This window comes from Sminthopsis crassicaudata, chromosome 2 (genome assembly GCF_048593235.1).
Source record: "Sminthopsis crassicaudata isolate SCR6 chromosome 2, ASM4859323v1, whole genome shotgun sequence".
Lineage (NCBI taxonomy): Eukaryota > Metazoa > Chordata > Mammalia > Dasyuromorphia > Dasyuridae > Sminthopsis > Sminthopsis crassicaudata.
The window spans coordinates 47,616,674-47,642,067 of record NC_133618.1 but is presented as its reverse complement, the minus strand read 5'-3'; the positions used below and the strand labels follow the sequence as shown (position 1 = coordinate 47,642,067).

At 49.6% G+C, this 25,394-nt stretch overlaps 1 protein-coding gene across 1 annotated transcript; it reads right to left on the bottom strand.

Moving 5' to 3' along the window:
- Window positions 1-1,983: 1,983 nt before the first annotated feature.
- Window positions 1,984-24,306, bottom strand: DBNDD1 (dysbindin domain containing 1). Its single transcript, XM_074286146.1, has 4 exons — window positions 23,879-24,306; window positions 9,603-9,752; window positions 8,610-8,750; window positions 1,984-4,759 (listed from the first exon to the last, which is right to left on the bottom strand). Exons 1-4 carry the CDS (start codon window positions 23,907-23,909, stop codon window positions 4,596-4,598), a joined length of 486 nt encoding a protein of 161 aa, XP_074142247.1. The 5' UTR covers window positions 23,910-24,306; the 3' UTR covers window positions 1,984-4,595.
- Window positions 24,307-25,394: the final 1,088 nt, after the last annotated feature.

The window sequence follows — 25,394 nt, the reverse complement described above, 5'->3', positions numbered from 1 at the left end:
CCATTATGATAGGAAGCACAACACATTCTCACTTCTGATTTTTATGTTGTTTTGGACATATGTCCTCCCCCATTTAAATTATCAGCATATCTAGTATCACTCAGGGGATTTCATTTCTTGGATTCATTTCTTTTGTATTTTATAACAGGTCATGGTCATCCTTTTCAGTGTTTGCCATATTGTATGACCTTGGGCAGAATCACTCACCTCAGTCTTTTCATCATTAAAAGGCAGGGGTTGGACTAAGAGTCCTTCCAGGACCTTCCCAGCTTTAGATCTCTGCGCCTATGAGCCCATTCCTGCATCGGCTTCTCAGCTTCCCGGCATCCACTGCTATTGTCAACGTCAGCCACCAAAAATGCCAAGGTCCTAGTTCTTTCCCATCATCTAGGCGACCTCCCTTCTCAAGGTCCTCGTCTGAACTCATCAGACTCATATTATACATATTCAAGGTCGTGGCCCTTTATTTAAGCCCTGCATGAAATAATGACATTCCCAATTTTGCTAGCCAATTTATCTAGCCATTCCTGGCCTTTTAGTAATTGCTTAACTTCACCTTTTTGTTTTATATCTTCTTCTCTTCTCCCCCCAAAACAAAATAAAACCCAAACCATTCTTTGCATCTAGAGTATTGTTTTTCTTGAACAGCTAGCTACTCTAAAATTCTCACACTTCAATTTGGGGAACCCCCCCCTCATTTACTTTTTCATATGTGGTTAGAGATGGAGGGAGAAAGGGAGTGGGTTTAGAAATATTTATTCCAATCCCTGTACCCTATGAAATGATACTTTGTATTGTAAACACTTAAGCTATTAGCAATTTTACCAAATAAAAGGGGAAACCGGGAAGCAAACTACAAACAAGTTAATGAAAACACAATAAACGTGAAATAATCATAAATGAATGTATCTTTTGTTTCTTCAGAATTTGTGAGCTGTTTGAGGGTAGAGACTACTTAGCTCCTTAGCAAAATGTGGGTTTGCACTAGTTTCATGGCGATAAAGAAAAAACCTGTTGGAAAAAAAATCTCCACAGTACACAGTGGGAGATAATGTCTCCTCTCTAGTTTGGTCTGTGAGCTGATAATTTGGGTCACCTTCTCTGTAAGTCAATCAGAAGACTAACATCATAATCTTTTAATACCAGCTTTTATTGCTCCCTCAACCAGAACAGGAAACTGAGCACTCTTGTACATGGGTATGTTTATTTAGGGATTTTAGACCAGAGCTTCATATTCGTTTTTTGTCTCACCCTTTCTCAGGATGTTCTATTAAAAACAAGTCCACAGACTTCGTAGAAGACAAATAAACCAGAATCCTCACTTTTAGCCATTTAGAGTAGCAGTACGTACCAGAAGAGTTCTGTGTGGGCCCATCTCCAGCACCAAAGCCAGAAGTATAGTGTGAGCTGACTAACTCAGGCCTTACATTGAAATTTTATTTGAATTACATGAGGAACTGAAGCATAAGTAGGTTTTTAGTCTGTTAAACAGATCTTTGTCTCGGCTCTCTCCTTTCAGGCCTGGCCTACATACACTGCTCTGGTCTTTGGCTAAAGTAAGCTGTTCTTGGGCCCTGAAACCTCTCACTAATAGCCATCCAATAGAAAGAGAACCATCCTAGAAGGGCACTCTCCTACCTCGTCCTTTTGTCTAAGTTGCTTAGTGGGGTTGAACAGGAATAAGATTTTTTAAATTTTCTCTCAAAATCTCCATCACCAGCATCATTCTAGGCTTGGAAATTGAGGTCATTCTTCCCTGGAACATGACCCAGATAAGCCTGTTTGAGCTCCGGTGGCATTTGGCAGTTTGGGGAACGCTGTTGAAAGCCTGTGGGCATCCTAAAGGCATCGTTTCTCCTCCGGGGAAGCAGCACCCCCTCAATCAGTCCTGCTACCTTCCCTCAGCTCCTGTGCTGTTACACTGCAATTCTGCTCCTCTCTGATGTCCGTTAAGAAGTGAGAAACCAAGAAGACACTTTAAAATTGAGGGGATGAGGTTTTAATACCACCTTTTTTCAAATGACACTATAGAAAGCTGCTACATGAACTAATGAACAGTACAATTCATGAGGGGGCGGTCACAGAGGGGTGAATGATGTGTCGGGTCCTGCTCTAGCTGCCTTCACCTGATAAAAGTTGAAAACCAAACAACGTGAGAAATTGGTTTTTATTGGGTTGGTCAGGTATCACATTGCTCAGTATCTTGACCCACTGGCATGATTACTTGGCTGTACTAGTATCCCAGTGGTGGAATAGGTAGAGGAAAAAATGGTCCTTTTTTATGGGAATTTGGGGAAGTGAATTTCTCCACATTCTAACGGGGCTGCTTTTTTGGGGGAGAGGGGGAGTAATTCAAAGATTACAGCAGGCTGATGGCATACTTGTTGAATGCAGTGGATAGTTTCCATCTTAACAGATTCTTAGTTTGTAGCTAGAGCTCATGGTAAGGGAAGAGCAGAACACAGGCAGGGGTATTCCGGCCAGCCGAAGGAAGCCTCTGGTGGTGGGCACACGCCAGTGTGAGAGAGAGGTGCCGGTACATCTGCCGACTGGCGACACGCCAAACTACTGAGCATGTGGGAAGTGCTCCTGAAATCGGGCCCTCGGCTTTCTCCCATCCCTGGCATATCCAGGAAGCGCAAGGGCAGGAACCAGGGCTACTTCTTGCTTGCTGTTCCCACAGTAGTTAGCATAGCGCCCTGCACCTACAGGTGTTCAGAGATTTGATTCCACCTGTTGGAAGAACCTATTGTGTATCTGTACCAGGAGCTTAAATGGAAACAGGAAAATGGTGGATGGTCCCCATGGTCTATGGTTCAAGTGAAAAAGTGAGTTTGGATCCTGTTTTAAAACCATTCTTTGACACGGTATCAATCCTTGGTGCCAGTCTGTAACCCTGTTTCCATGACGTTTGATACAAAGGAATTTGAATATTGTAGCGGTCAAGAAGAAGCCTCTTTCAATGGAAGAGATCTCAGCTCTTCAGCACTTCTAGGTTATTTCCCCCCTCTCCTAAACCGCAGCTGGCGAGAAACTTATCTTGAAAGTCCATCCTCTGGGCAGACCCAGAAGCCACCGCTGGGAAAAGTGGTCCCTGCTTCTTTGGGGGACACCAAGCCAGACAGAACCTTATGGAGGCCAGCGGCCTGGGGGCAGGGGAGAGGCAGCCGCAGGCTCAAAGCTACTTTAGGTACCATGTGTTTATGTGAGATTAACTAGAGATGAGGACTGGAAATCCATGTTATGAAAATAACCCCTTAAGGAGGTTGTGGGGGTGGGAAGGGGGAGCCTCTCGTGAGCCTCTTTTCCTCCCCCCACCTTAGTCGTTTCAGGGAGGGGCCGTGGTTCCGTAGGCAGTTTTGGCATTATTTGGTGTTCTGAGCAAGGTAGGAAATAGAAGAGTCCCCTCAGCCTTCAGGTGGCCGAGGGAAAGCCCGGCCCAGGGGTCACAAAGGGTCTAGGTGACAAAGCTGGTCCAGCACTCGGCTCTCCAAGGAAGGGCTTTGGGGGTGGATGGGTGGGAGGAGAAAACAGGAGCAGAAGAGTGGCGAGAATTAGGTGGGTGTGGACGTCTTCAGAAGCCAATTCCCTGCCCTTGGCAGCCTCCAAAGGGCCAGCACAGAGGCAGCTTCCCTTCGCTACTAATGGAAACGCTCAGGATTCTGAACTCAGCCACTTGTGGGGGAAATGGGGACCTCAAGGCCACCCATTTCGCCTAGAGATAAACAGGTAAAGTGAGTGTTACCAGTGAACTGGCTCCTGCTCTTCAGCCTTTCCCAGGACCATTTTAGAGCTGGACAGCACCAGTTCTGAAAAGGGGAACTTTCCAGAAGTGTTTAAAGCAGAGAATCTGGGTCCCTTTAACCGGCACACGGATGTCGGAGAAGTGGCCACCATTAGCGTCCCTCCCACCCCTGACCCCTGTAACCCCCGGGGACCCTTCCAGAGTTTGCTGGGGTTTTGCTGGGTGCCAGGCAGACCCCCATTGAGAGCTAAGCTTCTGATCAGGCGAGAGGTACAGTTAGTGTCCCGGTGTCTGAGCGATAGAATCCCACAGGAGACGCAGGTCTTGATCCCATGCACAGAGAAGAAGATGGAAGGCCACTGGAAAGGAAACTGTGCTTATTCTAAAGATGGCAGAAGAAGCCCCGTGCCGGGCGGTGCTTTGTCTCATAGCACTGGCTTAGAAGACTTCCTTCCTCTCCTCCGACATCTCTCCAGAATGTGGGGTTCAAGGCAAATGTGGCCTACACCTTCTCCGGCAATGACTGCGGCCCAGTGGGCGGAGCAAGGAGTGCTCAAGCTGCCGAGATTCCTGCCACTTCCTTCCAACCCACCCTTCTCCTGGCACCCTGGCAGCCTGAGGGATCGTGGCAAGCTGGCGCCGCCTCTGGGAAATGGGACTGAAGGAAGCAAAGCAGTTGGGGCAGAGATGAAGGAGGGGCTCGGTCATGAACTTTGACCCACGGGGCATTGCCGAGTCTCTCAGGTCAAGGTTATTGTCAGCATCACAAACCGGCTGAATCTGTGATTAGTGCAACTGTGGCCGTCCCGTCTTGTCCCTCGACGGCTCCCCGGGCAGGCTGCAGGAGAAGCTAGTTCTCCTTGGGCCTCTCTATTGTGAGAAAAGTGTCCACGATCCCAGCCTGCAGCTCGGAGTCACTGAGGTGCTTTTTTTCTCTGTTTTGTTCAGCTTTGGTTCGGGTCCAGGATGGGGAGCGCAGGTAGCCGGCCCGGGGGAGCGGGTGTGTGTGCAAACCTGGCAGAGAGAGGAGGGAACAGAGCGGGGTCAGTGAGCTGCCAGTGAGAGCCCCTGCTAGGGGCTGGGGCTGGGAGCCGCTGCTGCTACCCGAGAGGCAATTCAGACAATGAATGGGGGGGAGGGGAGAGACAGAGAGAGGAAGGGAGAGAGGGAGAGAGACAGAGAGACAGAGAGAAGAGAGGAAGAGAGAGGGAGAGAGAGACAGAGAGACAGAGAGAGAGAGAGAGAGAGAGAGAGAGAGAGAGAGAGAGAGACAGAGAGAGAGAGGACAGAGAGACAGAGAGACAGAGAGAGAGTGTGACAGAGAGACAGAGAGAGGAAGGGAGAGAGGGAGAGAGACAGAGAGACAGAGAGACAGAGAGAGAGAGAGAGAGAGAGAGAGAGAGAGAGAGACAGAGAGACAGAGAGACAGAGAGAGAGAGAGAGACAGAGAGAGAGAGAGAGAGAGAGAGAGAGAGAGAGAGAGAAGAGAGGAAGAGAGAGAGAGAGAGACAGAGACAGAGAGAGGAAGGGAGAGAGAGAGACAGAGAGAGGAAGGAGAGAGAGGGAGAGAGACAGAGAGAGAGACAGAGAGAGAGAGAGAGAGACAGAGAGAGAGACAGAGAGAGGAAGGGAGAGAGGGAGAGAGACAGAGACAGAGAGAGAGAGAGACAGAGAGAGAGACAGAGAGAGGAAGGGAGAGAGGAGAGAGAGACAGAGAGAGAGACAGAGAGAGAGAGAGAGGAAGGAGAGAGGGAGAGAGAGGGAGGGAGAGAGAGAGAGAGAGAGAGAGAGAGAGAGAGAGAGAGAGAGAGAGAGAGAGAGAGAGAGAGAGAGAGAGAAAGAGAGAGAGAGAGAGAAAGAGAGAAAGAGAGAGAGAAGAGAGAGAGAGAGAGAGAGAGAGAGAGAGAGAGAGAGAGAGAGAGAGGGAGAGAGACAGAAAGACAGAGAGAAGAGAGGAAGAGAGAGAGAGAGAGAGAGAGAGAGAGACAGAGACAGAGACAGAGACAGAGAGAGACAGAGAGAGGAAGAGAGAGAGGGAGAGAGACAGAAAGACAGAGAGAGAGAGAGGAAGAGAGAGAGAGAGAGACAGAGAGAGAGAGAGAGAGAGAGAGAGAGAGAGAGAGACAGAGAGAGACAGAGAGAGACAGAGAGACAGTGAGAGAGACAGAGACAGAGACAGAGAGAGACAGAGAGAGGAAGAGAGAGAGGGAGAGAGACAGAAAGACAGAGAGAAGAGAGAAGAGGAGAGAGAGAGAGACAGAGAGAGAGAGAGAGAGGAGAGAGAGGAGAGAGAGAGAGACAGAGAGACAGAGAGAGACAGAGAGAGGAAGAGAGAGAGACAGAGACAGAGAGAGAGGAGAGGAAGAGAGAGAGACAGAGACAAGAGAGACAGAGAGGAGAGAGAGAGCAGAGAGAGATCAGAGACAGAGAGAGGAAGGGAAAAAGGGAGAGAGAAAGAGACAGAGACAGAGACAGAGAGACAGAGAGAGGAAGGAAGAGGGAAGAGACAGAGACAGAGAGAGAGAAGAGAGGAAGAGAGAGAGACAGAGACAGACAGAGACAGAGAGAGGAAGGGAAAGAGGGAGAGAGACAGAGGACAGAGAGAGGAAGGAAGAGGAGGGAGAGAGAGAGAGAGAGACAGAAGCAGAGACAGAGACAGAGAGACAGAGAGAGGAAGGGAGAGGGAGAGAGAGGAGGGAGAGAGACAGAGAGAGAGGGAGGAGAGACAGAGAGAGAGAGAAAAGAGGACAGAGAGACAGAGAGAGAGAGAGAGACAGAGAGAGAGAGACAGAGACAGAGACAGAGACAGAGAGACAGACACAGAGAGAGAGGAGACAGAGTGTGTATATGTGTGTGTGCGTGTTTGTGGGGGGAGTGGTGGGGGGGGAGTGTGGGGTACAGTGTGTATGTGTGTATGTGTCCCGGTCATGCTCAGGTTTGTCCTGCACAAGCTCCAAGGTGATCTCTCTGTAACCTCAGTTCCATGGGAACTGATTGATGCTTCCCTAGAGGGGAAACCAGGCGCCCTGGGCACTGACCTCCTAACCCGAGACCACAGCCAGAGAATCCCCCTGCCCCCGGGCCTTTTGCTGGAGCTGGAAGGGGGAGGGGCCGCATCAGACTCATGCACAGACAAGGGGCGGCGCCCGCCTGGCCGCAGAGAGACCCGCAGCCCCTGCCCCGGGTTGGGAACCTGCTGGTTCCGGAGCCGGCCCTTCCCTGCAGCCTCTCATTTGAGGACACTCCCGAGAGCAGCTCATCATTTATACGGAGCACACGGCGGCTCCTGGGAGGGATGCATTTACATACTTATTCTATTGGATCCACCAGTGAGTGCAGCAGACTGGCTAGGCCATGGGGGTGGGGGGTGGGGAGAACCGCACCATCCACAAGCCAGATTAATCAAAGCCGTGTCAAACCCGAAGGCTGCTTTGCTACCTGAAGGCCGGAGGAGCGGGAGAAGGGGGAGCTGGGCGGGTTTCCCAGGGCCGGCCCCCCTCCTGTGGCTAACTGCTCCCCACAGCCCAGCCGCGGCTAAAAGCTTTCTCACACCTTGAGGGAATGTGTGTGTGTTACTTGGTGTGAATCAAAGGAGACATGCCCCCCCCCATCCTGACCCCTCTCCGGAGCTCCTGAGGAGTAAAGTCAAGGCTCCGTGCGCCCACAGCCCCCCTCCAGAAGGCGGCCCCTGTTCCACAGCCCTGCGTGACTGGGTCATTGTCTCTGCTTCCTGGCCTGACCCCACCCGAGCTTGGACGTCCCAAGGACCACAAAAAGCGCAGACTGGGAGCGGTTTGTCCCTTTTTGAGCTCCCTGTCAGGCGTGATTGATTCCTGCCAGGGCTGTTGCCCTTAATGAGGCCCCTGGGGGGCCCCAATCAGCAGAACCCAGCTCTACAGCCCCTAATAGGAACATGGCAAGAGAAGGGGTGGGAGGGAGGGAGAAGGCCCTGAGGGGCTGGCTGGGGGGAGGGAGGCTGGATTCTCTGGAGAAAAAAAAAAAGCTCATTTTGGCTCTCCCTGTAGGGTTCTCTGCAGCCCCCCCCCCCCCACAGCTTCAGAGGCCCCCGGAGACCACGGCTGGTACCATAGAGGGGTCCTCACTGTTGAGGGTCAGTTTGGAAGGTGCGTGAATGGGGGGGGCAAGTAGAAAAGTCCCCACCCATAGGCAGGCAGAGCCGGGACACCCTGCCTGACTGCTCCAAGCAGGCCATCCCGTGGTCAGGGCAGTAAGGAGCTGGCCTTGCACATAAGGGCCAAAACCTTACCTGCGCAGGAATGTCCCCCAGGAGCCCTAGGAACTGAAGAATGAGTGAGATTTGTTTTTACTGCTCATGAAGCAAAAACGGTTTCTTTTCCTTGGCAAGAACCTTCTCTGAAGTCCAGTATAACTCAAGCTCTAACACTTGAAGTCTTGGGGACCTGAAATTTAGCCCATCTAGTCCTATCACCTCATTTAACAAGTAGGGAAACCGAGGCCCAGAGAAATCCAGTGTTTTGCTGATTTGTCGATGGTTCTATAAATAGTAACAGTTACAACTTTGGAAACAGGATTCTCAAGCTCCAGACCTTTCACTATATTATCCTTCCATTACATATCAATAAGCAAATCCTTAAGTAATTATGGATCCATTGATTCATAAATGGCCAAAGGAGAAGCAGCAGCAAAAATAGGCCTTTGGGATCTCCCATCACTCAACAGTGCTTCTTCGAGGGCCTTTAATGCCGGGCAAGAGAACAAATCAAGTCACGGTGATCACCAAATCATGACTCCAGGGAAATCCCCCTCCTCCCCTGCTTTCCAGGGTCATTATGCTTCTGGAGGAAGCTAGACTCCCTGTTTCCTGAAATCCTATTCCTCTTACCTGCTGGAGACTCATTTGCCGCATTCTCATCATCCGAGTCTGCAAAGACTTCAGCCAGTTCTTGGTCAGACATATCTGTCAGTTCCGTAAGGTCCAGGAGATCGAAATGGACCTCCAGTGAGGAGACGCTGCTCAGAGGTTCTAGGAGAAAGACAGAGAGGAAACAGAGATGGCAGAGCTCGTGGTCTCCCTGCCCTGCCCTGGCTGAAACTGTCTCTGGGAACAGCATGAAGTCCAGACTCAAGCTGACCTTCCTCGGCCAAGGACTGAGCAGGATGAAAACTAGACAAGGAGCCGGGATCACGGGAAAACCCCATGGTCAGAATCCTGACACCAGCCATCCTCCTCCTCCCTGATGACCAGATTATTACTTCAAAGGGCTACGGTTCTGTCAGCGTGGGCCCTCCCACCTTGGCCACGGAGCACTTGTCCCCTTCCCCCTTATCATTTAAGGTTGCTGCTGGCACCAGAAATTTCATTCTCCTGCAGCCAAGCTGGCGATAAGTCTTTCCAGATCTGGCTAGCTTGGCGGGATCACAGATGGTGAGTCTGGCACTAGGTCTGTCCTTGAAGTCTTTCCTAGTGTCAAGGCTGAAGGGCCTGGGGGAGCCTACGTCTTTCCAATATAGTCTGCAAGAGGATTTTAACGGAGGCGACTGGTGCTTCCTGGTAGCTCGGGCCTTGGCCGAGGATGCCTCCTGGCTGAGTCTATAATAGAAATTGAAGAATTGTTTGGAGTTACCGAGTTTCCCGTTTTACAGACGGGAGAAATCCCAGAGCCCCATAAGAATCACTCCTGCTGAGTCAGTCAGGGAGAACCAAACTTGAGTTTACTAATTCTTAACCCAATGCCAGATTTGCCACGTCACCCACGTCGTTCAGCAGTCTGTGTAATGAGCGATCCCAGGAGTCTAAAATGCGCTGGGCCCAAGACTGAGACCAGGGAGGCCTTATGACAACTTGCTAGAGAAGCAAGAACCGTTCCATACTCACGCCTTCTCTCGGTGACCTGCAGCAGCCCAGGGGCAGGGATGGGAATCCCTCCCTCCTCCTCTTCTCCCAGGGAAGTGCTGGAGCCTTCTCCCGTCCCATGGCCCGGCACTACCAGAGCTGTCTGTGGTGACTGGATTTCTTTAGACAGTTCTGAAATCAAAGGCATCCAAAGGCATTAAACCGAGAACCAAAGCAACGCTGAGCTGCCCACACCTGAATCCTTATATAGCCAGAGACCCAAGGGTGGTGAGGAACTGGAACTAAGAGCCAGTGTCCTTTCTGAATAGGGCTGGAAGTAACCATCATCATCATCATCCCCATCACCACCGTCATCATCCTCATCATCATCACAGTAATAGCTCCCATTTCTGTAACACCTTGAAGGTTTGAAGAGCACTTTGCCTATGTTTGTTATTTCCTTTGATCCTCACAATTCCCTATGTTGCTGTTGAAGATATCCAGGCCAGGAGCTGGCTGGGAAGTGTCTGAGGATCGCAATTCTTGCTTTCCCAAGTCCAGCCCTGTACTCACAGCACCCGTAAGGGCCCAAGAGACCCAGAGGCTGGATTCCCAGCCTACTTCAGACTCCTTCTAGTAGTCACAAAGTCTTTGAAGAAATAGCTTCAATGGGGTAGTCATACGTCTCCCTCCAGTTCTTTGTATTTCCCCTTTTTTTTTTTTTCCCTCAAGATTCACAAAATTGGTCACTTCTTTCCCAGTCTCCTCCCTTCATCCCTGGGAGTTGGGCAGGGCAATAAGACACCACAAGGGTTCGGGGCAGGGCCTAAAACTTAAGGACCAGAGGAAGATGAGTTATCCAGGAAGGGCTCTGGGTGAGCCAAGAAGGGCTAGGGTCAAACGCTCAGGCCATGTGATGTCTTCTCAGCTCGTTAAAGAAAAGTTACCAGTCCCCGAGGGGCAGGAATCAGCTGGGACCGGCCAGTGGTGAGAGCCAAACTTGCACTTGGGGGCATCTTGCCTCAAAAATGCATTTTACCTCTCTCTGCCTCAATTTCAAAATGGCAGCATGACATGTCACAATACAACCACAACACTTGCCAGAGGAGTTGAGAGGATCAAAAGTGATAAAATCTCTAAATCTCTGCAAACCTGAAATATAAATGTTAGCAATTATTACTGACTTTAGTTATGGGTGATTCTTAATATACAGTTAGATCAAGGACCTAGTGGCTGTCAGCCTCTGGCCCTTGGGTTCCTCCAGACTCAGATCACTCCACGGGCTGCTAGGACCTCTGGTCCTAGAGTTGCTAGAGTTTGGGGAATGAGAAGCTGCCCTCTCCACCTGGCCCCTTGGAATCCATGCCCTTGGAGGTTCTTCCAGGCCCACTGCCCATCCCCACCAGACAGAGCCCTCACAGGCCCCTCCCGGGGTCACCTTATTCGCTGACTCCATCTCCAGAACCCGCCCCCCAAAATGGAGAGGAATGGACTCCCCAAGAACATCCGGTTGCTGACTTCTCCCTGAAAAAGGACTCTGCAGGTTGGTTCTCAGAATTCATTTTCAAACCCAAGGAGTCAATCTCTGCCTCCAACACTGTGCCCCAGGCCACCCTCCTCCCCCTCACTATTCCTCCAGTCTGCTTTCAGTTGCCTTAGCAATGTCTGTCAATCTGAAGCTTCAGGGCAAACAACCTGGTTGGGTCTGGAAGGAAAATTAATGGGTAGGAGATGAGATGTGGGGGTGAACAAGTACTTTACTAACCAGGCAGAGCCTCCTGCTTTGGGGCAAACCATAACAGGGCCTGCTCCAGGGTAACAAGAGGACACTGAAAGGGGAGAGGGCTATCCTTGGATTGGGAAGGATCAGGGTACGAATTCTGCTCAAGCTGTATGATCCTGCAAGTCACTTGATCTGTTTCCTCTCTTATAAGATGGGGGTGATGATCACGCCCATCAAATGAGATGAATCCGTGTAAAGTCCCTTGTAACTCTTTTAGAAAATTACACTAAATATTAACTGTTCATAAGGAAAGGGCGTAGATTTGGAAACTTTTGTGCACAGTCATCTCCCTCTCCCCCAGAGGAACAATCATCCTGGTGAGCAGATCTGAGTTTGACACATTCCCATGAATGGGCCAGAATAAGAAGAACCAGGCCCCACTATGTGGAGCATATTTCACAATTCATAGTGGAATGGGGCAGGTGTTTGCACAGCACGGAGTTCAGTTCTTGTGATCAGTCACAGAATTGAAAAGGGTGTTGAGGTGTCTAACCTGTAACTGAACAAAAATCTTCTCCATACCCTCTGCCTAAAGAGCTCCCCCAGGGACCCTGCACTGCCCCCCAAGGCAGCTCGACAGCTCCAACCCTGAGGAAGAGAGCCCTCACCCGAAGCAAAAATCTGCCCCTGCTCTGCCCTCCAGACACAAGCAGGATAAATGGAGCTCTTCTCCTCTAGGACAACCTCGAAGTCAGCTGGGCATCCCATCCCTTACCCATCTACTCTCCTTCCCTTCTTCCTACTTCCTTCTGCTAGGCTCTGCTCTGGGCTCCATACACGGCCATAAGCCTCCTCCCCTTGGAAGTTTTTCCTTTCTTTCTTTTTTCCTTCCTTCTTTCACTCTCTCCTTCCTCCTTTCCTCCCTCCCTTCTTTCCTTTGTCCCTTCTTTTTTTCCCCTCCCTTTCTTCCCTCCCTCCTTCTTTCATTTTCCTTTCTTTCTTCTCTTCTTTCTTCCTTCTTCCCTTCCTCCTTTCTTCCTTTTTTCTTTCCTTCCTTCTTTCTTCCCTTCTTGCATCTCTTTTCTTCTTTCTTTCCTTCCTTCCTTCTTTCTTTTTTTTCCCTTACTTCTTTCTTTCTTCTCTCTTTCTTTCTTCCTCTTTTCTTTCTTTCCTTCCTTCCTGCTTCCCTCTTTCTTTTCTTTCTTTCCCTTCTCTCTTTCCATCTTTCTTTCCTCATTATAAGGGATAACTTTCTGGGACAAGGGAAGAGAAGGGATATAAGGAGGAAATCTAAGCAATGTAGAAAAGGGGTATTAATAGAAAGATATTTAAATAGAAATGTATTTATTAAATAAAAAGGACAGGATCCAAGTGAAAACTGTCTCAAACCTTAACTCCCCGAGTACCATTATGCCTGCCCTTTGTGTGAACAAAGAAAGCAGAGGTATAAATGAGTGCAGCCTGAAAGGGAGCTTTGCCTGGGCGGTATGGCCTTTCCCAAGATAGCTCAAAGAAATCCCTAGGAATCCAAGCTCATCTCCCCTGACCATGGAGTGAGGATTTCAGCCCTCCCTCCCTCCCTCTCCATCTCACCCTCCCCCAGCTGCTACAGCATCAAGTAAAAGTAGACTTCACAGAGGTGTATTGGCCATCCTCCCCTCCCCATGAGGTTAGCTTTCTGGTGCCCTGGCAGCTGTGCCCACTGGGCAGGCTGCTGCCAGATGCCAGGCCCCTCTCCTCACCAGAAGGGCCTGGCAATCACAGAGGGGAGACTGGGGGAGCATGTTTCAGATCCAGGGACACAGGGACCATTTGTGCTTCCGGAGGCACTGACGTTCCCTCGTGATTTTCAATGATACCCTCACCTGGGAGCATTTGTGAGACACCTTGCACACACAGGCAAGTGCACATGTGTAAAAGCCTGCACCCTGCTGGGGGAGGGGACAAAGAATATTTTTAGCAGCCCCGAGCTGGTTAATAATTAAATACTCTGGGTGTGAACAGAGACCCATTATGAGCAGCTGCCAGATACACCCGGTCTGAAAGAGACAAATGCACATCTGGTGTTTCCCAGACAGCCCCCCCACCATGCTGGAACATCCCAGAGCCGGTCCTTGGAGCTGCATCAGCTAGCCAGAGGTACACAGCTGTCTCCTGAAGCGTCTCTTTGGATTTCCTTAGCATTATCTTAAACGGTCGGCAGGTCCTTTAAAACGGGCCCCTTTGGCAGAGTACGGCTTTCAGATCCCAAAAGGCCCAACATTTGCCCAAAAGGCCCAACATTTGCCCAAGAGGGCACACATTTGGACTGTGACTTTTTCAGTGGCGGGCCCAGCTCCCAATGCTCCATACCCATGCACAGCTAATAAGATCAATACCAACTCCTATTGTTGCCTGGGAAACTTTACCCATGGCATGGAGGAGCTAGCCATATGAGGACCCAGCTCCCTTCCCTCTTTTGAATGTCTGAATCTCAGGATTGTTGCATTAGAGAAATGGAGGAGGGAAAGCAGGTTGGGATAAGTCTCAGACAGAAGCCCTATTGCAAAATCACCCAGCCGGAGAAACCCAAAAGGTGAAGGGAAAACTGGAGGAAGAGTGGGGCTGAGAGTGCAGATAGGGCAGGAAGAGGCAACATATGTGTCTATTTGGGGAAGAATGAGATTCTGTTATTAAAAAATCATGGCACTAAAGGACTGTTAACTTTTTCTTTTTTAGTATGGTCAATTTTAATTAAATTTAGGAAATCATACTTAGCAAGGGGGAAATTGGGATGTGAATTGAGGGTAACAGATAAGAAAAATGGTTTCTTCTTTGGCTTCCCCTAGTCTCCTGGGTATTTTAGAATATGAGATGCAGAAAGTTCGACAGTGTAGAATTACCCCCAAACAGGCTATGTAGGCGACCGGCCAGCCAGGGACACCTTTCAGTGTGAAGGGCAGGGAGAGCCAGGAGGAGAATACGGCTGCAGAGGAGTGCTTTGTTCACCCTTGCTTGTTAGGGTACCCTCTCCGGATGATAATAGCTTCATAGATCTGGAGCTGGAGGAACCATCTAGTACAACCCCTTCAGTTACAGATGGAGAAACTGAGCCTCAGGGAGGAAAGTGTCTTGCCCAAAGACATCTGGGTAGGCATGGGATAGGATAGGGACCCAGGTCATTTGACATTAGAGTTGGCATTGGGCCACACTGCCTCCCTCACTATCATCATTAATGAAACTTAAGGTCTTCCTTTTCAATTTGTTTCCCCAACGCCTAACACATTGCCTGGGATGTGGAAAAGGCTTACTAGATGTTTATTGACTGATTGGCTGATCAAAAATCAGTATCCAAAAATGAGTGGATGTCCATCAATTGGAGAATGGTTGAGTAAATTATGGTATATGAATGTTATGGAATATTATTGTTCTGTAAGAAATGGCCAGCTGGAGGAATACAGAGAGGTTTGGAGAGACTTACATGACCTGATGCTGAGTGAAATGAGCAGAACCAGGAGATCATTATACACTTCAACAGCAATACTGTATGAGGATGTATTCTGATGGAAGTGGATTTCTTCAACATAGAGAAGAGCTAATCCAATTCCAATTGATCAATTTCTTTAGTTTTCTTGGCACTGTTCTGTCTATCTCTGTCTTTGTCTCTGTCTCTCCTTGTTTTTTTCCAGTATCTCTGACTCTGTGCCTTTTTCTCTTTCTCCCCTTCCACCCCCCCATCTGCATACTCCTTTTCATTCTCCTTTGCTGGACATTGATTCATGTCCCACCCCTGAACCACAGGTATCCCTCAAGGTTCTTTGCTGAATCCCTTTCTCTCGAAGAACTCAACTCTCATATTCAATGATTATGATCCCACCGATGGGACCCTTGCATCCATATATTGGGTCTCACATCACCAACACTAAACATTTCAAACAGGAGACCCCACAGACATCTCAAACTCAAAGTGTCCAAAATAGGACTTGACCTTTCCCCCCGACCTCTTCCTCTCCTATTTCTATTTTCCCACTTATTGTGTCCATCCTTCTACAGAATGTCAATCAATCACAACATCCGACCTCTTCCTCTCCTATTTCTATTTTCCCACTTATTGTGTCCATCCTTCTACAGAATGTCAATCACAACATCTAACTTTCATTCACTCCATATATCCAATCAGTTGTCAAGTCTTATTGAATCTGCCTCTCCCATACCTCTCTCATCTGTTCTCTTTTCCTCCACCTAATTCAAGTCTTCATGAACTCTTCCCTAACTATTGCAATGGCCTTCTAAGTGGTCATTCTATCTCCAAGGTCTCCATTCTCCAATCCACTCTCTCCATGTGGCCACCAAATTGATATTCTGAAAGCACAAGCCTGACCAAGGAAGTCTCCTCCCTCAGAAAGATTCAGTGGCTCTTTATCAGACTCCTGTTGGCATGGAAAACTCTTCCAAATTTGGCTCTAGCCTATGTTTCAGAACTAATTTCACATCACTTGCCTTCACACACTCTTTGCTCCAAACAAACTGATATACATAGTGTATCCTCCTACACAAAAACCCCACCTCCAAGACTTTGCCCAAGTTGTCCTCCATGCCTGAAATGCTCTCTTCCCTCATTGTCACCTTTTAGAATCCCTAACTTCCTTCAAGCCTCAGTTTAAATATTGCCTCATAAACATGGTCTTTCCTGCAATTGCTAGCTGTTCCCCTCCCCATGGTCATTTCCAGTTGCTTCATCCATAGTTTGCATTGACCATGTACATATATGTCTTTTTTTAAATTAATTATAGTTTTTATTTACCAAATATATTCATGGGTAATTTTACAGCATTGACAATTGCCAAACCTTTTGTTCCAATTTTTCCCCTCCTTCCCCCACCCCAGATGTCAGGTTGACCAATACATGTTAAATATGTTAAAGTGTAAATTAAATACAATATATGTATATATGTCCAAACAGTTGTTTGCTGTACAAAAAGAATCGGACTTTGAAACAGTGTCATGTACATATATTCTACCCTAGTAGAATATAAGTTCTTTGAGGACAGGGGCTATTTTATTTTTTGTCTGTATTCCCACGCAAAGAGCTGGCAAGTAATGGGTATTTAAATGCTTAACAGATGAATTTATGAAAAGAAGCCCTTTCCATGCCTAAGACAGGCATGATGGGGGAAGGGTGGACATCAGCTGTGTTAAATAATCCCTGCCTCCAAGGAGCCAGAGAGGAGATACAGCAGAATATTCTGCCCCTCCCTTTAAAAAAAAAAAAAAAAAGATTTTCCTGGAGCAAATATCTAAGAGTCTAATGCCCTTGTCTCTAACAATATTTTATTTGTGGCAGACAGCTCCCTGAAGGTCAGGGTCAGCAAGCTAATATAAGATTCTTTCTTTCTCCCCTTTCCCCTTCGCCTATGATAGCTCTCACAGACTCAAACCGTAATCAGGGTTGGCATTTTTTCAAAGCACATTATTGTCCAAAGATCAGGGCAGGGGACCAGAGGGCATGAAACAACCATTTCAAGTGACTCCCTGAGCCTGGAGATGTTCAAGGCCCTGATTATAAGGGATTCTAGCCTATAAAAAAACTGTTCCTTCTTTAGAAAAGATCCAAACAATGAGCTGGATTCAGTTGGCCTTCCTGGGTTCCAATCCCAGTTCTGACTCCAGCTGGGTAATGGTGAGCGAGTCACTTGACTTTTGCTTTTGCTCCTCTAAAAATTAATTTTTATGCTATCTGCATAAAGTGGCCATGGTACAGAGGAAAGAGCATTGACTTAGAGGAAATGAACTCAGCACCTGGGGAGGATGACAGTTGAGGAGTTAAATCTCACCAGGGATGTTCCTCATCATCCGTATGATTTTGAGCAAGTGCCTTAACCTTTCCTGGACTCAGTATTATAATCTGTAAAATGAGAGAGTCAGACAAGATGACATCTGAGCTCCCTCCTTGTTCTTGATCTATGATCCAAGACCTTAAAACACTACAGACATATTACAATGCTATTAACTGACACTATTTGGACATTCCACTTGCCATAATATAAATGGCTAGCGTCCTGGGGATTCTTCACGTTGTTAGTGAGGAGCTGGTAATAACCCTGGTTTCTCCTTACTAAATATAGAGCTCCTGAGCTGTGGTCATAACGCAAGTTATTATACAGGCAGATAATAATAGCTGACATTCATATAGGTGGAAGGGAGAAGGAAACAAGCATTTGTTAAGCGTCTACTACGAGCCCAGTACTGTGCTAAGTGATTGATAAATATCTTATTTGATCCTCACAACAACCCTGGGAGTTAAATGTCATTATTATTCCCATTTTACAACTGTGGAAACTGAGGCTGGCAGCATTAAGTGACTGCCCAGGGTCACACATTGAGGCAGAATTTGAATTCAAGTCTTCTTGACTCAGGACCTGACATTCTATCTATCTGCTATGCCACTTAAATGCCATTATAGTTCTAATGCTCCCCATTGTGTTATTAAAAACAATAATAAAGACACAATTCCTCTATTAGACATTTTAAAACCTTTCTGATCTGACTCCAACCCACCTTTCCGGATTTATACCCATCTCTCCCCTCCATGCACTCTGTATTCTGGATAAGCTGCTCCCATGCTAGCATTCTCTGTGTTTTTCCTGGCTTCCAAGGCTCAGGTTGTCCCTTACAGCTAAAATGCCACTTCTTCCTCACATCTGTGTTTTCTCTGTGTTTTTCCTGGCTTTCAAGACTCAGGTTGTCCCTTACAGCTGAAACGGCACTTCTTCCTCACATCAGCCTCCAAGAATTTCAAGCTTCTTTCAAAGCTTGTACCTCTTACAAGGAGAAAGTCTTGGATGTTTCCCCCTCCAGCTGCCATGTTACTTTGTATTTACTTTACTTTGCTTTGTGTTTGCTTTACACAGATTGTATAGATTTGTATACAAACATACATATGTGAGAGAGGGAAGGAGATAGAGGAAAAAAGATGGAGAGGAGAGTCAGAGAAAGAGATGGAGAACGAGGAGAAAGAGAGGAAGGGGGGAGGGAAAAGGAGAGGAGGGAGAGAAGGGAAAAGGGGGAGACAAGAGACAGAAAGAGAGAGGTAGAGATGGGGAAGGAAGGAGGAGGAGGAGGAAGGGAGAGACAGAGGGAAAAGGGAGAGACAGACAGATACAGACAGAGAGACAGAGACAGAGAGAAATAGACAGTTTATTCATCTAGGATCTTCTAGACCAAGCAAGATCCTCTAGAACCATACACTTAGGACCAGAGCAGCCTCTGAGAGGGTAACGTTTGGAATGAAGCTGTCAGGCACACTCTACCCACTGTGGGACTTCACAGAATATCTTCCCCATCAGCCCTGGAGACATATTTTCCATTTTAGATGAGGTGAGTGAGATGTGAGAGTCTCACCTTTCTCTGATGAAAGGAGAAAGCTTTCTATGTGGGCAATGGCGGAGCAGGGAGACCCCGAACAGGAAATTCATACTTGAAGCCCCTGGCTATCTGCAGCCCCTCTGGTTGCATTATGGCCGCGTCTCTGGAGCTTTGTGCACCATCGGTAAGGCTGGAAGCCAAGGCTTCCCCCCTCCCCGCCAGCTCCTCATTAACACCCCACTCAGTCTCACCAGCAGCACTTGGAGAGCTGCAGACACAAGCCCTTTGAGAGAAGAGCTAGCGGCTGGTTTCTCAGGGTTGGGGCTTGTTTTTGCCCATCCTACCCAGTTAATGGGATAGAAAGGAAGTTAACTGCGCAAAGAGGGACATCTGGAGAAACTGATTCTGAAAATACAGAGAAGAGGGGGGCTGGGAAGTGACCCCAGGCGATTAACACCAGAAAGGGATAGCAGAAGGAAGGGAGGAATTCAGGGTAGTGGAACAAAAGCAGAAACGGTGCCTGAACCACTGGGAAATGGATCCTAAAGCGAAAATAAGCAAGTCTTACTGGGGGAGGGAGCTGGGAAATGGAAGTGTTGGGGGAAGGAAGCACCAGACTGACCAGGCTTCCTTCCCGCTTCAAACCTTCAAACCAAAGGCCCCCTCCTTGCCAGCACAGGGTTTGAAGAATATACTAATGCAATAAACTATAATTAGTGGCAACTGTGGGCTGAGCACTGGGCCAGGCGCTGGGAGAGACACCAAGTTGAGAAAAGATAAGATCTTAGAGCCTTACTCTAGCACTTACTCTCACAGGCTGCACAGAGAGAGACTGGTTGGTTATCAGTGGTTCAGGGTCAACCATGATGAAAGTTCCTCCTCCTTTTTGCCACCCTGAGCTGGGAAACCCAGCTAGACTGGGGGGAAACAAAACTCTTCCTGTCCAAAGAGTCTGAAGTTTCTTTGAATTGAATAGTTTTCCCCGAGGCTTCCCAGGCTCATTCATCTGCACTCCCCCACCCCAGGATTTGGCTTTCTGGAGGAGGACTTACTAGGGCTCTGTCCTAAAAGTGAAGCTTTCAGCAAAACAAAGATCCATCAATAGGAAAGAGGTTCCTGCTTTGACAGTAGGGTCATAGCAACGAAGATAGGTTTAGAGCTACAAAAGAACTTTAAAGGTCAATTAATCCTTGTTCCTCATTTTACTGAAGAAGAAACAGAGGGAGGGAGGCAAAAGGATTTTCTCAGGGTCATGCAGGAATCAAGTGGCAGAATCAAGACTTAAAACCAGTCTCTGAATTCATATTTGTCACTCTTTGCACTGCGGGGGAGAGCAGTAATAATTCAGGTCCATGTCATAGCATTCTAGAAAGGGCCCCCATCCCCATTTGCCAATGACCATTCTTTATCCTTAGACCAAACTAAGATCATTAGACTTCCTCCTGGCCCGTTCTGTCACCAAAAAAGCATTCCCAAGCATTATTTCTCAGTCACAAAACCTTATTCCTGTAGTCCTCTGTAAAGAGGCAAGCTTTGTAGAGACTTTTTGAACCCTGGTCTTTACCCCTGTTGTTGGAAGAGAAATTACCCAAGTTCAAGGACAGCGCTGAAGGAGTAGGGCTGAAAGCCTCTTTGCTCAACTATTTTGCTGATTTCAGAGCCATTTAAGTCAGAGGACCATCTCGTAGGAAGCAGCAAGCACCTTCTTCTAAATCCAGCACAATCGCCCACCCTCCGGTCTATGCAAATAGAAGAAGAAGGAAGAGCTGTTTCATGGGCCAGACAGCCACCCTGGGCGGCTCCCAACTTGGTGCTCTGTGCTGACAAAAATGCTTTCCATCGCCAACCATCCTCAGCCTCTGGGGAGGAGGCCGGGGAAGAGATAGATTTCACCAGAGGCTTGATTTCTGATAGGAACGTATTAGTTACATTTGTGCCCGTGACGCTGTCCTATTTTCTGTGTCCTCTGTGCCGGGGTGGAAGGGGACAGGGGCCAGCTGGGTTGGCCACTTAGGAACATCACGGTTTTGTGGAGAGGGAGGTGGTCTTAAGAAAGAACCTTTTGAGGTGGAAGCTGTAAACATCATTACACAAGAAGAATTAAGAAGAAGATTCCTTTTCCAAGGGCTATCTCCTATATTCAGGTCAACAGGCATTCTCACCCACATCTTCAGCCTCCTCCTCCCTTTTGCCAGGGAGGAGGCCTGGGAAACCCAGCTAGAAGAGGGGAAAATGAAAGTCTTCCTGTCCAATTCTCTCTGTTATTAGATTCTCATTTCTTCTTGTCTTTCCAATTAGACTAAAAGCTTCCTGAGAGCAAGAATAGTATCCTAGACTAAGGTCAGGACCAATTACAGGCACATAACTGATGCTCCCTATACCTACTTCATGGGTACATGATATTTAGGCATTTATTGAATGCTTATTAGACACTGCACTAGAAAAGGTTTTAAAGAATCTAGTCCTAGTCCAGATGAGGGAACTGAGACCAAAGCTACACAAGCAGGATGGATTCTAGCCTGGAGCCTCATGATTGCCGATCCCGTGATCTTTCTATTTCACTTTTCCCTAACTCCCTTAACCTTTCCCTGGCCCTCCACTTCCCACCTCTCCACTTTTACTGATGTTGTTCTCATCTGAATTATGCCCCCTTGTCCTCTCCCCCTTCTCGAAGGTGCCAAATACAAAGAAGGAGACACAGTTCTGCTTTCAGGGAGTTTATAGTCTAAGAAAGAGATCATGATAGGTTGTCACAAATTAGCAGATACACGCTAGAATAGATAAGGGCAAAGGAGAAATCCAGACAAAATACACCAAAGAAACTTGAATAGATCACTGTCTTTTCTACCTAGCTAGACTTTGTTGAGGCAGGGACTATGCCTTCTTCTTCCTTGTATCCCTTAGCAATGCCTAGAGAACACTTACACACACACACACACACACACAAGCTGTTGATTTGACAGATGGGAGAGGTCAGCGTTATGGCCAGTTGCTGAAAAGTACCCAACCTTTGCCCTTGGTAGTAATCTGGAGCCATGAACAAGTGAGGGGTGATGAACAGCCTTTCAAGACTGGCCTTGCTCTTTCTTCCAGACTACATGATCCCGTGAGTCATTTGAGGAATGCAAAGGATACAGTGGATAGGGTTGGACTGGGGAGAAATATCTCTTATTAGCTGTGTAACCCTGGCCAAGTCAGCCTCAGTTTCTTCATCTGTAAAAATTAGGCATGATGATGGCAACTCATTCATAGGGTAGTGGTGAGGATCAAATGAGATAACTTAAGAGAAGTGCTTCATTAGCTTTAAAATGCTATATAAATTCTAGCTATTGTTATGGTCAAACCTGGACCTGAGGCACTGTAGAGAGGCATATGGGGGACTGGGAATTTTGAGCAATGCCCACAGTCCAGTGACCATCTCTCCCCTACCCCTTTGGGTCCTAAAGAAAGCTACTTTTAAATAATACATCAGTCACAGGTACATCCAGGGCACAGCAAAGATGAAAAGGATTTCTAACCACAGTCTCTCCCATCACCTCAAGATACCTGGTGGCTTTATGGGATGGGATCTCAAAGATATTCATCTTTTACCTATGGAACCAGGCAGACCTGAATCCAAGCTTCTCAAAGTGAGACTGAACACAACTTCCAACCCGAGGCTAAGGGTTCACAGACGTAAAATAGAGAGCTCTTTTTAAGCCACAGAAGCTTCCACCCTCCCACCCACCCACCCACTTTGGAACATGCCAGTGGATGCCTTATGGTACCAAAAGCTGCCAGACTTAGGTTGGGGTGGGGAGAGGGTACACAGATGCGTCCTAGATGATGTTAAGCCCCCGGGGTCTGAAGTAGTTAATAAATCCTAAATTTGAGGGGACTAAGCTTTTGTGGGAGGTGTATTCTTCTGCAACTTCCCAACTTTTCAGAAGGCCAGAGGGCCAGGCTGTCCTCCTTTGGCCTCCCTGTGGGAGCTCTGGGGGCACCCGCTTTTTCTCCCTGAGCCCCACCCTGTGCTCATGCACCTCCCCCAGAACAGACACATGGGAAAGTAGTAGTCACCCTCGAGGCCTACCTGAGCCTACAAATTCCTCCCCCCACACACACACACACATACTCTGAAGGCCCAAAACACAAGCAGGGTCCTGGCACTGGAGATCCAACCAGGTCCTTTCCCCTTCGCTTGGGAGAGTCTCTTTCCAGCCTGTCAATATGGTTTCTAAGCAGCTAATGGGCTCCAGAGCTTTTTCCCTCACCCTTTCCTCTTCCCCAAGGCTTCTTGCTCTGCTCTGTCGAGTTGAAAATAAAACAGCCGATGGGAAGGGGAGCTGTCAAGTTTGGCAGCTTTGCCCAGCAGACCTTGAAGGCCCCTGACGTCCCAGTGGCCCTTCCTGCCAGGACTCTCGTCCAGCCCCGCCAGCTCTCCCTTGCCCATACTGAGCACCAGACAGGCCCATCAAAGATTTGTGAATTCCCTGATGAACAACCTGGAGATGGAGGAAAGGGTCCCCAACTCCCCGGCCACTGGATACTAGGTGGGTCTGGGGTACCAACATCGCGGCTCTGCCTGAGCTTCGCCCTGCAAGCTGCCCAGGTCTTGCGGGGAGAGGGCGGAAGAGTCGGGAAGTCGCAGAAGCGGCAGCGGGCTTGCTCGGGGCCTCGGAGTCCCTGGTCCAAGCATCGTCCCTGTCTCGTGTCCCGAGGGCCACGTAGTTAGAGACGGGCTAATTTCACACCTGGGGGCGGGGGGGAGCTTTGGAGTATGATTCAGTGAAAGCAGAGCAAGGCAGCACAGGACGGACCTACCTAGAGGAAAATGGCATTGTCCTTGGAAGCAGGGTGGCCTCTGACCACATTCCCAGGCACGTCGCCCCCACCCTGGACACTCGGCCAGCCGGGGTGGGAGCCCGGCCCCGCGTGCTCTCCAGGCTGGGCGGGTCACCACCTCCCTGCGGGGGGACGAAGGGATGCGGGGAAGGAATGGATGCCGGGGGAAAGCGCTGGGGGAAAGAACCCGTCCCGGGCCACGGGGAGGGCGGAGGAGAAGGACCGCCCGTCCGGCCCCAGCCGGGCTCTGCGCTCCCTGCGGCACCACCGCGGGCTCCGGGCGAGTTGCCCCGCAGAGGCAGAACTTTTGGGAGCTGCGGGTGCTGCCTCGGGCGGGGAAGCCCTGCCCCAGCCGTCTCCCTCCGGAGCATCCGGGCCGCGGGCCGGCGCCGGCCGAGCGGCGAAGTGCGGAGCCCCGCGCACTCACCTAGGATGCCGGCCCCGTCTTGCGCCTCCATTCGGCCGGCCGGTGTGGGGATGGGTTCCGCCCCTCGGCTCTAACTCAGCGGCAGGAGGAGCCCAGGGCGGCGGCAGCGGCGGCTCGAGCCTCCTCCCTCGGGCGGCCGGCCCCAGCCTCCGCGTCCCTGCAGCGGGCGGCGACTGCGCCAGCGGCAGGAGCGCACATCGCCGTGCCCAAGGAGACGGAGCGCGGCCGGCCGATCACTCTCCGGCTCCTCCGCGGCAAAGTAAGCATCGCATTGCAAATGAGCTAGGCGCGGTGCTGGGGAGCGAGCCCGAGCTCGCGAGCCGGAGCGGAGACACTGCGGAGACGGCGGAGAGCGGGGCGCCGCGAGCGAGAGAAAGTGAGAGGGACGGGGGTGTGCGTGCGGGGCTGGCGCGCGCGCGCGCGTGGCTGGGAGCGCGCGGGAGACGGCCACGTTGGCAGGCTGCCCGGGCGGGGGGCGGAGGGGACGGCGGCAGCCCCGCGCCGGGCCCTTCCCCTGGTTGCTAGGACTGGCGTAACCCGGCCCCCAGAGCGGCGGGGGAGAGCGCGCTCAGCCCCTGGAGACAGGTGGCGGCTGCAGGTGGAGAGGCCCGGAGCGCCGGCCCCGCCGCCCTCCTCTCTGCGAGCGAGCGTAAGGAGACCAAGCCGGCCCGGCTGCCGCACCGGCCGGCCGGCTCTGGGCAGCGGCCTCGGCCCTAAGCCCTGGGCGCTTCTCACCCGTTTTGCAGCCCCCACCCACCTTTGCAGTTCTCCCAGGGCCGTCTTCATAGCTCCCAGCTCCTAGCCGGTTCCCCTCTTAAAACCCGGTCCTCCTCCCCTCCCTCTCCCCTTTCTCCCACAGCCTCCTTGTTTTTGCACATGGAAGGCAGTTCTGTGGCCGGCTCGGACCGTCCGGACCAATCCTGGGAGGCAGCACATAGTGGAGGAGAGGCAGAAGAGCATGGCTGCCCTGGTGTGTGTCTGGGCCCGTGGTTCAGGCTGCGCTGGCAGAAGCTGCTGAGGGGAGAGGGGGCTGGGGAGGCAGAGGGCAGGTGCCCGGCGGAACCCGAGCAGGAGATAGCAGAGGCACAGGGAAGCCTGGCATGGGCTCCCCCGGATTACGAGAGCTGTTAGAAGTGCACCTTTCCTCCCTGCCCCCCCTTGGAGTCCAGAACCGAGGGCTCTGGTCTCTGCCATCCCTGGTGCCAGTCACGCAGTTGTTGCATGCTTCATAACACCCTCTGGAAATATAGCGATTCCATATATTGTATCTAGGTTATACTGTAACACATGTAAAATGTATGGGATTGCCTGTCATCTAGGGGAGGGAATAGAGGGAGGGAGGGGAAAATTTGGAAAAATGAATACAAGGGAGAATGTTGTAAAAAAAAAAAAATTACTCATGCATATGTACTGTCAAAATTTTTATAATTATAAAATTAAAAAAAATAATAAAATAAAAAAAAAAAAAGGAAATATAGTGATTCTCTCACGCCTTGGATTCAAATGGGAGCAAGAA

Bases quoted from the DNA above. Each gene is read 5' to 3' on its own strand.
- DBNDD1 (XM_074286146.1), bottom strand. From the start codon at position 23,909: ATGGAGGCGCAAGACGGGGCCGGCATCCTAG. The intron at 8,751-9,602 runs GTGAGTATGGAA...TCTTTCTCCTAG, and splicing joins GCAGGTCACCGAGAGAAGGC to AACCTCTGAGCAGCGTCTCC. The intron at 4,760-8,609 runs GTAAGAGGAATA...TCTCTCTGCCAG, and splicing joins GGCAAATGAGTCTCCAGCAG to GTTTGCACACACACCCGCTC.